At 39.6% G+C, this 12,972-nt stretch overlaps 1 protein-coding gene across 8 annotated transcripts in view; it reads right to left on the bottom strand.

Moving 5' to 3' along the window:
* The window catches only part of UTRN (utrophin), a 453,043-nt gene that overhangs the window by 144,221 nt on the left and 295,850 nt on the right, over positions 1-12,972 (bottom strand). For all 8 annotated transcript variants that reach the window (XM_045842802.1, XM_045842803.1, XM_045842804.1 and 5 more), the window contains one exon: positions 3,928-4,100. In XM_045842802.1, coding sequence (XP_045698758.1) covers positions 3,928-4,100 — 173 coding nt within the window. The remainder of the gene's footprint in view (positions 1-3,927; positions 4,101-12,972) is intronic.

Here is a 12,972-nt window from a genome sequence, read left to right as displayed (position 1 = left end):
TACCTGTAGAGGTGGAGTGAGGAATCTGATTTGCAAATCTGGGAATCACTGGAGGTGCTTAAGCTCCACCCACCCTTAACTCTGGAGAATGGGTCTGCATATACCAAGTTCTCTCTCTATTCTTCCATGCAGGGTTTCTCACTCTGGAGGCCACCTTGAACCATGACTGCTCGTAATTCCTGCCTCATTCTGAAGGCCGGTGAACAGTCCCATTTAGCTCTCACTCTCAGCTCTGTCCTCCAACTTGGTCTGTCGGTAACTCACAGGCATTGCTACTCTCTCTGGCCACACTTTTGGTTTGTATTTGTTCGGGATCAAGCCTTGCTGGGGACCTTCTCAGAAATTCCCAGGATTAGTGAATAAAGATAGAAAAAGACAGGGCAGAGAGAATTTCTGTGTCTTTTGAACAGATCAGTGCCAACCAGAATGGTAATCAGTGAGACTAATAGACTAAGTAAACTGCCCGCGGTGCCACAGCAGCTAGGTGGCAAAGCCGGGGTCTGAACCCAGGCAGTGTAGCTCCAGAGTATGACATTAGGAAACACTGTCCTCCCCGACATCGCCCTGAGGCGCGCTTCCTGTAGGAGGCCCACTACTGAGCATAATGAACCGCTTTATCTTGTATAAACGCCTAAGCAATGTTGAATATGTTCATGAAATTTATTACATCCACTTTTTGAAGATAAAAATGAAACTATCACTCATCACATTAAAAATATCCCATCTGTACGAAAGCAGAGATAGGTGCAGCTTGCCAGCTGTCATAAATGTGTAACGCCCATAGTCAGAGCAACGTGTTCTCTCTCCCACTTCCCGTCAGAGCAGCGACCTGAGAAAGAGAGACTACGTACACTCAGTTCCATTCCCGCTGCCTCACTTCCCAGCCTGACTCTCCAGTCCTCCGCAATCAGATTTCTGTCTCAACCACAAAATGGCCCTGGCAAAAAAGTCACCCACGTCTTTGATTAGAGCTGGGCTCTGCAGCCCTGATCTTCCTTGGCTTCTTCGAGCAGCCAGCACTATTAACTGAGCCTCCTTTTCAAAACCCCTCCCCTTGTCTCTTGACAACACTCTCCAGGGCCTCTTCGCTCCGCAAGGACAGCCCCTTCTCAAGTTCCTTGCTGGTTTCCCTTTCCTTCCCCTGTTCCTTATGTATCAGGGTCGCCTGGGATCCCATGCTGTGGCCTCTTCCATCATGCAGCCTCTTGCCTACCCACAATGCTTTCCTGCCACCTCTGTCTGGAGACTCCCCGTCCCACCATCATTTGGCCTATGGCTCTCTTTTGAAGAGATCCCCATCCAGTGGCTCCTGGTTATTTGTCTCTAGATGTCTTGGCAGTTCCTCGACAGCATGAATTAAGTATCTATTCAGTCTCTCTCTCCTTTCCTCAATGCTGAAAAGGTCACTGCACAAGTCTCCCTGTCTTCAGAACTGTGCTCATCTAATGCATCCTCATAGTCGTGTGGGAGGGATCTTGGCAAACTCAGATCTGATTATGTCACCTAGAAGTGTTCAAATTCTGTCACCAGTGGAATGGAGCGTGGTACACACAGGTATTCCAGGACTTACGTCGTACCTTTCTCTCTACCTTTTTTTCTAGCCACAGTCTTTCCTCTCTACACCAACATTAAATTCTATTCTTGGCCAGACTGAACATCTTAACTCTTCCATGAAAATACAGTGTTACTTTAAGCTTCCTGCCTAGAAGCCCTTCTCCGGTCCTCACCCAGTCCATCTGAGGAATAACTGTACATCTTTTATGGTACAACTTAAGAACTGCCTCTGTCATAAAGCCTTTACTGATGGTTTGAAATGAGCATAACCACTCCCTCCACAGGGAGCATCTTAACCTGGACAAAACGGCCAACCCCATAGGGGAAGAGGCCATATCTTATTTATGGTTAGCAAAGCTTCAAATTAGAAGTTCATTCTTATTAAATGCTTGAATCAATGCCTGAATTTCCAGAGGTGAGTAATGAAGCTAAAAATTATTTTAATTCCTCATCACATTAATCACACATTTTTTACTGGACTACATGATCTATCACGACACAGAAGTCCACTGGCAACGTTTATTCTCCCGTCTTCTAAAAATAGCATTAAGCTATGTATAAGACAATATTCCAACTGAAGTTTATGAGTTATCTCTTTCCAGGTTAGAAAAAAATGACATACTTGGTAGGCTTAGGCAATACCACCCATGCAGTGTCAAAGGTTTTGATTTTGTTGTTGTTGCTGTTTTTCTGCAGCTTACCATTCGATCTGTCCATGACGTGGGCCTTCAGGAAGCTCTCCGTCCTGAAGAACTCATCCTCAGACTCTCAGAATCTAGCCCCACATGCACCACTTTCACCAGGACCACCCCTTTGGCTTTTAGCTCCTTACACTAATGTTGTTTTTGCTAGAACTTTGGTGGTGAATGCTTGTCTGTGTTAACATTTTAAGTCTTTTTTACTTATTTATATTTATGGGAATAGAAAGGTGCAACCAAATGGCCAGTTGAAAATTCAGTCTTCAACAAGCATAAGTATATTCTCTCACCGCACACTACTCCAGAATGTCCCTGTTATTAAAAAAATGCAGTTGGCCGATACTGACATGATTTTCAATGAGGTCTTTCTACTGAGGCCTCCATGGTCATGCTACAGTGCCCCCTTCTTTAAGTGTGAAAAGAAGCGCAAATCCCCTTCTATGAGCTCCAGAAAAATAAAAACCTGTAGGACACCTCTTCAGAAGAAAAATTAATTCACAATCACAATCATTGCAGATTCCCACTCTCTATAACTAGTTCTATGAAACCCAGAAGGTCCTTGAAGCATATTTACTGAGCCCCATGATGTAAAAAGTAAAACAAAATGAAATCAACTGCATGCTACTCCGAATAGGCCTGACATAGGTTAAGGAACTATCAGATTATCTTATTCAAACTTCACAGCAAATACATAAATTAAACATTTATATTTTGATTTTGTAAATGAGAAAACTAAGGCTCAGAGAGACTAAATGACTTGCTCAAAACCAGTAAATACATAGTAAAGCTAAAAAGTGTAAACCAAAAGTACAAATGGTTTAAATTGTACATTTTTCAATATATCATACAGCTTCTGAACTTTAAAAAAAACTGATGCAGGTACAAGATCTTGGTCTTTCTCCCAATATTTTCTTTTGGATCTTTGCTCAGTAACATAAACTCAGTTTCCCCTAAACTTATATTCACTATTTGTTAAATATAATTCTAAACTCCTCTTGACTTCTAACATTAATAATTGTCACAGTAGGTATTTTTCCAAGGTCCTCTCTGAGTCAGGATTCTAATCCTCAAATGCGTCCTTATTGAATTTTATTCTCTTCAAATGCAGACATGCATCATCAGGTTTCCACTTTAGTGTCCATAAGCAATATTTAATTTCTTGGAATATGTAATTCCAATTGGAAATACAAACAGCATCATGAAGCGAAACATGTTCATTGCCAAGAGTCCAAAAGATGCAGATTCAAATCCTGGCTTGGCACTGGTTAGCTCAAACACTTGGCAAGCTCCTCACTTTCCTTAAGCCTCTATTTCCTCACATTAAGAAAGGATTTTACTATTTACCGACAAGAATTTTTTGAGTACTAAATAATGTTTGCAATGATCCTAACATGGTACTTAGTCAAGGTAAATGATAGCAATCAGGTGTTGGTAACATCATTATTAGTGTTATTTGGTTGAAATGATATGCAAATCTGTGAATAATCAAGAACAGCTGGCAGAGGGCACTGACATGGAGCTAAAACTAGAAATTTAGAAAAGTAGTCTTCGCATTTAAACCTTAGAGTATGTCTGAGGAAGGTGCATGATCATAGGACTGCTGGTTCTCTGACTCAAATACAAGAATCAGACTCTCCCGCACCATTAGTTTTATTTTAATATGGATTATTCTGACCTGATGCTTGCAGATTTTGCTTTTAAGTCATTCCATCTTTGGTTCATATCATCAAGTCGATGCTGAAGCATAGTGGCCTCTTCAGAATTTCCCAATGCTTTTACCATCTTCTGCCTGTTTCCATCAATACTCTTAAATATGTCATTATGGGCATCAATTTCTGCCTGGATGTCCTAAAGAAGGAAAAGCAAAGAGATAATGCAAACGTTAGGTATTTGTGTCAGCATTACCTGGGATTCCTATATAGAGTTTTGTTTTTATATTCCACAGATGAGGTTTTCTTTTTAAAAGAAAAATAGTGAATTCCACCATGAATGATAACAAATTCAAGTGTTTCCAAATTTCTTGTAATAATAAAATAATATTCTTTAATACACTGAAGATGATAATCGTCAATACATTGATTTTCCAGTTCTTAAAAATAAAATATTTTTTATTTACAATCTAAATTTCATTTTTCAGCTAGTTATATTCAGCTAAAATATTTTTTATTTACAATCTAAATTTCATTTTTCAGCTAGTTATATTCAATCAAATTCTTTCTCCCCCTTATATCTGGGTAAAACTCCCATCAAAATACAAAGTTTTAAAGAAGTTGTCAGATATCATATCATTTTAATTGCTTCTTCAACATTTAGACAAACTTACTAATTATTCATTCCTTCAATCTAATAAAGTTTGTTTCTAAAATTTAAAAAAACTTTCATAAAAATGTCCTCATTAAGAAATAAAAATGAATGGCAAAATAGGAAAGTACTTTGCTCATTTTTATAAAGTAAATTTTAGTGTAATTTAAGTAAAATAAGAGCCATTGTAAATTAACAGTAAAAATCAGTTCAGACATTGCAGAAGCATGTATCAAAAGCCTTAAAACTGTTGAAATTACCTATCCTAGGAAGACTTATGTATAAACACATTTATCACATTGATTATTGTTTTTAAAGTAAAAAAGTGGAAACTATTAAGCAATTCCACTTCTGGAAATATATCCAAAGGAAATGAAAACACTAACACAGAAAGATAGCTACACCGCCATGCGCACAGCAGCATTATCTACAAGAGCCAAGACACAGAAAAGACCTCGGTGTCCACTGATGGATGCGTGGATAAAGAAGATGTGAGATACATATGCAAGGGAATGTTATTCAGCCATAAAAAGAAGGAATCTTACTATGTGACAACAGGGACGGACCTCGAAGGCATTATGCTAAGTGAAAGAAGTCAGACAGAGAAAGACACGCACTGTACAATCTCATGTGGAATCTAAAATGAGCAAACAATGAACAAATTTATAGAGAGAAATCATACTTTTCACCAGAGGTGGAAAATGGGGAGAAGGAGATATTACAGGAAAGTAGTCAAAAGGTACAAACTTCAATTATAAGATAAATAAATACTAGGGATGTAATATATGATGTGATGACTATAATTAACACTTGTGTATGATAAATAGAAAAGTTGTTAAGTGTATAAATCCTAATAGCTCTCACCACAAGAACAGTTGTTTCCTTTTTTCCCTTTCTTTTCTTTTTATTGTTTCTATATGAGAAGAGAGATGTTAGCTTAACCAGTTATAGTAATCATTTCACAATATCTATGTATCAAACCATCACACTGTACTCCTTAAACTTATACAGAGCTGAACGTCAGTTGTTTCTCAATAAAACTGGAAAAAAGTGGAAACTATTATAACACATTAACAGTAATATAATATCAAGTTTAAAAACGGAGGATATAAAACTACATGTTCATTTTAAAGTAGGTATTTAAATTAGCATATGTATTTCTACATCATTACACACACATATTAAGAACTGTAAGCAATAAATCAAAGTAATATATTCTCTGTATAAGAGGATCAACAGTGATTTTAGTTTTCTTCTTTGTACTTCTCTGAGTTCCCACGTTTCTATAAAGGATGGGATTGCTTTTTGTAATTTAGATAAGTATAAGAATTTTAAAATTTAAAATACAGAGGGTCTTTGATTTTTTAATAATCTCCCACTATAAGGTTATCAACCCAATTATCTGTATTAATTTGGCAATCATCTTTTCTTCCCGAATAAAATGGAAACAACCTAGTTGTAACTAAGTCTAATGTGACAGCTGCTATTATTCAGCAAATGGGTGTGAACTTACAAACAGAACAGACACAGAGGGGGCCATGAAGGGGTGAGGGAAGTCTCCATGGCATTACTTGGTAAGTATTAAGGCAACATACTGCAAAAATTAAAAGTGTGTATTTCAGGTAATGAATCTTATGAATTAGTAAAGGGACAAAAAACTCTTAAACACTGTAGTTTCATTACCCTTCTCATCTTTGGTTTTCCTTCATAAGCCTCACTCTTCTGAAGTTTCTCTAGTTCTAAAAGAGCATGATGAAAAATTTTAATAGAAATTCTCTGAATACTCAGAATGCTTTCATTAATGTGTAACTCAATTCTGGTAAACGCTCTACATCACCCATCAAGAACCAAGGCTTAGAGGCCAGCATCTGAGTGACTGACTGCACTTCGAGCACCTGCCGGCCTACACTAACCGGAAGGATGCGTGGAGGGGCCTCTGCACCTCACTGTTCAGTCAGCGTGGTAGGAAGGCATCACTTACACAAAGCTAAGGGGCAGAAGAGCTCAATTATAGTTTCAGAGGACATCTGTGATGTCTAACACGACACTAATAGGGACATCTTTGAGATGTGGGAGAGAGGAACGCAAGCCCTGATAGACAGCTTCTGCAAAATTTACGCTCCACATTTGCAAAGCCGTTGGTCTCTGGGGTTATCTGGTCCTGGTGACAAAGCCACATCAGGTTCACCTGCAGGGCGTGACCTGCGTACACCAGCAATCAGGGTTAACCACTGAATAAAGTCTCTGAGATTACTGACTCTTCTGCATTTCACTAGCACACGTGTCCCAGATTACGCAGAGCAGACACGGACAGGGGCAACAGAACAGAGCCAGAAACTGATGCAAGGTTCTCAGGCAGGGCAATGTTATGAATGGAAAATGTCAATCTCCTTATAGTCTTAGCTTGGAATGCTTCAAATGATATAGATAGATAAATTTATCTATGATATTCACCTGTCTCAAAAACCTTCATGACACAGTGAGCAAGCCTCGCTACTGCCATGCAGAATCTGGCCCCATACTCCCTATATAAGTTTCTAGCCATCATTATCCATGGCCCACACCTAAAACCACAAGGCAACATCAAACCACAACTTCCCCAAGTAGCCAGTTGGCTTCCTTCCATATTCAAGAGACATGGGAAGACAGAAGCACATCCATATATTGCTTCCTAAGTTTCACAAGAGCATTCCACAACATCAGGAAATTTGGGTACCAAAGCATGCAGAAAGTTGGGCTCCTCACATCACGGCACGCCATGCCTTTTCCAACCCAGCACGATGAGGAACGGAGTAAAACAGAGTTGCATCACTGACTCAGTCATGTTATAAGTGCTTCTATAATGTTTTGGTTAAGAGCACTATCTATGACCAAGTATCCATGTTGAAATATATCTTTGAAAAACCCTTGAAAAACCCTTCCACACGTGAGCCTCAACAGAAGTTACGAAGAAAATCAACAACCAGAAAGTGATCAGAGAAAAGGAAATCCATATATATTATTTTTTTTTAATTTAACATTTGGTGGCATACTTTTGGGGGCAAATATATCAAGAGCTTCTAAAGACAGAAGATCATCGTAATATTTCTTTGTGAGCCTTCACAGTCTCTGAGCCTAATATAAAATAGATACAAGGAGGTAATAGATATGTACGTAGACATACAGATGATAGACAGATGGATGTATAAATTCATAAATGAATATATAAATAAGTTCATCTGGTCTGACTGGCATGTTAGCCACTCTAGTGCCACAAAAAATCAGATAACTGAATAATTAGAAGGAGATGTAGTAGTCATTTTGTTTAATCTCCTCATTTAAAAATTTAACATAGGAGACCTAAAATTATTCAGAAGACTTCACTGGAAGGTCTTGCCTACGCTTTTCCCTGGAAGCTTGGAATTACCCACAATTCATGAATCATGCTTCACAGACCGCTGTGCAATGATGCACTGGCTTCAAAGTGCAGATGCCAGCATGGGAGGCTGTCAGATTAGGACTCTGATGGAGCAGCAAATGGTGAAATAAATTAAACTTCCATGAAACAGGGTTTACTCTTGCTGCATAGCTGGGAGGCTTGCCCTAGCAATGCTTACCTCTCTCCCCTGAAAGCCCTTCGGAACATTACACAGCACAAAATGGTTATTGGTAATTAGTTACGGGGATGTGGCCCATCCAGAAGCACAAAGCAATGCTCTTCCAGGCATTTAACGTAAGCCAGTTGTGTGCACAGAGGGGCCACAGCAAGGTGATCAAGCAGTGAAATGACACTTGGAAATAGAAGAAACATTCTACAGATTCACTTGCAAGGCTTAAAACATACCTTCAAATAATGTAAACATAATACGGAAGGTTAAGAAAAGCAAGGGGTTTAGAATAAAAGGACATATTTATCTCTAAATAAAAACACCATTAAAAACCTAAAATTTACCCTTCCAGGAGAATCTGCCAGAAGGCAGTTAAAAAATACATCGGGTCAATGATCAACAGTCTTTTTGTATACATCATGCAATACCCAAGACAACATAAATTCCCCAATAAAGGAAAACATTTACATGCTTAATTAATTACTTACTAACTGATATTTACTTTAACACCAATTTTGCCTTTAACTGGATATTTCCCTAATGATACAACCCACAGAGACATTACAGGCAAACACTGCACGCCACATCACTTTTATTTCTGTATGATGTTCTATGATCACGGCATGGCCCTAAACATGTAAGTAAAATTTTCCCTCGATGGTGATATACGGAACCGTTTGAAGGCTCTGATAGGAAACGAGATGTAGGAGAGTGCCACCAGGAAGTCTGCGACGACCCCACCAGTGCGGGGAGAGATCCAGCGTCCTGGGGCTTGCTGACGCAACTGGGGTTTATTTTCACGCGGCATATTTACCTAACCCGACATGGACACAGCGATGTTTCCCCTGAAGGAGTCCTCAGCCCTTTCCTGAAGGTGAACGAGTGAGGTCAGCAACAACGTCCCTACTGTATCCCAAGGGGCCTGCTAAAGCAACACAGCGAACCCTTCAGGAAAGGAAATCCACTGACCCTTTCCAAAGGAAGACTGGACTTCGGAGACAGGGTAGGATGGAGTGTCAGGAGCTCAGTAAGATTATGGTCAGAGCTTTAGGTTTTAAAAATGAGGAATCGTAATATTTTAAAAAATAGGTATTATCTAAAAAAATAACACAACCACCAGATAATATTATCAAAGTTCATTAGGTGATACATAAATACACTTTGAGACAGTTTGTAAGGCTTCTGGTGAGTTACTGCAGTTAATCAGTCAATTGATAATTACAATTAATTTACTGACTTCAATGAATTATTCAACGAATAGTTTAGAAGCTACATTTCCTTTCAACAATTAATCTTATAGATTTTAACCACTCTATTAATGATTATGAAATCACCACCTAGTCTGTAGCAGCATTTGTTGAGTAAGAAATCAATACCAGTAATGTTTTTCCCCATTTTCTGTGATTATAAATATATATTAGACAGTGGAGTAGGGAAAAAGTTCAATTAGTAAGTGGAACAAATTTACAATTAAATGCACTTTCAAGATAATTTGAACAAGCCAACTTGCAATGATAAAGAATCAATAAACTACATTTTAAATTCCAGCATAACAAATACGACTAGTAAGAAAAATATTTTTCACAACAGAAAGTTCCAAATTCTTGACTGCACGTCAATTGTTTCTAAAACACACTAAAATCCTAGTGAGTTAAAAAACAGTGGCTTTCTGTCCAAGGTAGCCTTTATATAAGCAGGTCTGCTCTGCACACAGAAACAAGTTCCTTTTTTAACATTTTATTTTTATTTATTTTTAGAGAGAGGGGAAGGGAAGGAGAAAGAACGGGAGAGAAACATCGATGTACAAGACATACATCGATTGGTTTCCTCTCACACACCCCCAACTGGGGGCCTATCCTGCAGCCCAGGCATTTGCCCTGACCGGGAATCAAACCGGCAACCTTTCAGTCTGCAGGCCAGTGTTCAATCCACTGAGCCACACCAGCCAGGGCCAAACACAATTTCTCAAGAGCAGTTATTAGATGTTTCATGTGGCCGAACTATTGGCGCATCTTAATGATCAAAACCATAGATAGTAGAATCACAAGTGAACAGGCCTGAAAACCTAAGTCAAGGCTTTTCTGTGTTACAGGTTTTAATCTACGATCCTGGGACACCCAACTCCTCAACTCCTCACCTGTCTACAAGCAGTTCCCATTGCCCAGAAAGTTCCCAATGTCCTCCCCCAACAGGGACACACACATCAGACACAATCTCAGTTATTTCCTTATCTTTTTTTTATCGTTGTTCAGTTACAGTTGTCCCACCTTTTTCTCCATTGCCCTCCCCTGCTCCCCCCGCACTGCCACAGTCAATCCCCCCATTATCCGTGCCCATGAGTCGCTACTCATATTCCTTGGCTCGCCCCTTCCCCTTCTTTCCCCTGTTGCCCACCTCCCTCTTCCCCTCTGGTAACAAAGACCATAGGATCTCACCTAAAACTGGGACCTAATCAATAAAACAAACAAATGAGCAAAACAGAACCAGAGACTTGGTATTTCCTTATCTTAAATTCCTCTTCTCATTTAAACCCAGCTTAAATGTAATTTCTTTTTTGTTTGTTTTAAAGATTTTATTTATTTATTTTTAGAGAGGGGAGGGAGAAAGAGAGAGAGAGAGAAACATCAGTGTGTGGTTGCTGAGGGTCATGGCCTGCAACCCAGGCATGTACCCTGACTGGGAGTCGAACCTGCAACACTGGTTCGCAGCCCGCACTCAATCCACTGAGCTATGCCAGCCAGAGCTTTAAATTTAATTTCTTTAAGAAAGACGTCACTGCACCCCAATTAAATTAGGGCTACCTGTCATTCTGTAGCTCTTTCTACTTTGCTAAATCACATACTTGTACCAAAAAATGCCCTTGTTTAATGTCTGTGCCCTCCCACCAGGCCGGCAGCTCAGGGAGGGCAAGGCTCCCTGTGCTCCACTCCATCCACACGCTCGGCCCAGTGTCGGCTACAAGCACTTCACAAATATTTACTAGATATTGAACGAGTGCATAGATCTTGAAATTGGAAGTTTATTGTGTCTTCAAGGACACATTTGTTTTAAAATTAGAGGTTACCAGTTGAGCAGTAAAATATAGCTTCAAATTATAATTTTAAGTTTGTCATCGTAAAGGAGGTAAAGGCTGTAAAGGAAATTCTGCACTGAGCACGTTCTCTCTGTGTTGTCACTGTGGGAAGCAGCTTTCTCAAATGACTCACAAAAAGAGTGGCACTGTTCAGATTCATTCTCTCTCTCTCTCTCTCTCTCTCTCTCTCACACACACACACACACACACACACACACTCTTATCATTGATCACCTTCGTACCAGAACTGCATAAATTAACAGAAGGCAACAGTCACTCAAAATGTCACTGCGCTAAAACTGTCCATTACTCCATCTTCTTTGACTACTAAATAAATGGGACTGTGCACAATGCAAATGGCTGAAGTGTGACAGTATATTAACAACCCCTGAAGCTGTCAGATACTTCCTTCATGAAGTACTTTCAAGGAGAAAGTGAATTCATTCAAGTCAGGTGGCAATAAAACCAGCTCCTAGGCAGGATTGCGGGGAGGTGCGTCGGTAGGCCAGCATTCTGTGTCATGTCAACTTGGAGTCTGAACTCTTCAGTGACATGGACACATGTCCTGATGCTGCCCCCTCATCACTTGGTTAGATGATTAGGACCTGCTTGGGACAGGCAACATGTCTTATCACAAGGTCATCCTCTTCTGGCGAGAAGTTTGTCTCAACCCCCTCTTTAGGACACCCCCTCTGGGGTACACACGGTTCCTATCAGCTGGGGTCTCCTGATCCTCAGTGAGCTGTCACCTTGAGGAAACAGTAGAGGACATCTCCTGACTCCTGGATCACAAGGACTCCCAGCATTGCTTTTTCTGGCTTTAGAAGCTTAGGCATGAGTACCAAGTGCAACTTGTCCTTCCGGTCTATTCTATAAACCACAATCCACACAACACACATTTGGTGACTAGAGAACCAAATACAGATCTCAACCATGTGCCAAACATTCATTTATGAATGAATACCCGATATAAATCACAAAACCACTGGATTTCTCTAAAATTCAATAGTATTAACCAGAATTTACCTCACAAACAAACTGCTGCCCTGAAGTTAGGCTGAAGGCCAGCTCTCTTCTGGGAATTTCAATAATCTGACCAGTCTACAGATTTTCAGACTAACCATTATAGGAGGACCCATCGCCATCCAACCTTGGACTCTAGTTTTCATAAAGCCTGAAACAGCTTCAAGAATACAGCAGTTATGTTTTTGCTCTGAGAACCTAAACATCAGACTGAGCAACTCCACCACTGATATGAAATGAAAAGTGTAAGTCACTAAGGTTAGTATCGTCTCTAGAAGCACATCACTAATAGTGAGTTAAAAACAGGACTAAGAAAATTGAGAGTCAGGGACTAAAGAAAGACTGCTATTCAGCTTCTGAAGGTGTCACATGGCTATTGCATTATAGCAGTTAAGCCCTGGTCTTCGCCTCGAAATGGCATTACTGCTTCCAGAGGTGGGGGAAGGCGGGTAGTTAGATTTGAGAGGTGTGATGCACTGGTACCATTCTATAATACCAGTTTTCCTGGCAATGAATCAATGTAGCAAGGGCTAAATATATGAGATGGCTTTTGTGAAAATACACAAAGGGTTTTTTTCTTAATACTTGAATTGAAGAAAAATACATTCATGTTTGACAACTTCCTACAAATGAAATATGGTAAAGAGATTACGTTTCACATAGATTTTTATAAAAGCGTCTAACACAAAAATAAACACATAAGGAGAACTGCAGACTGTGAATTGCAGCAAGACGG

This window comes from Phyllostomus hastatus, unplaced genomic scaffold, assembly GCF_019186645.2.
Source record: "Phyllostomus hastatus isolate PE091 unplaced genomic scaffold, TTU_PhHast_1.1 phas_contig_40, whole genome shotgun sequence".
Classification (NCBI taxonomy): domain Eukaryota; kingdom Metazoa; phylum Chordata; class Mammalia; order Chiroptera; family Phyllostomidae; genus Phyllostomus; species Phyllostomus hastatus.
This window is presented reverse-complemented; position numbering and strand designations above follow the sequence as displayed.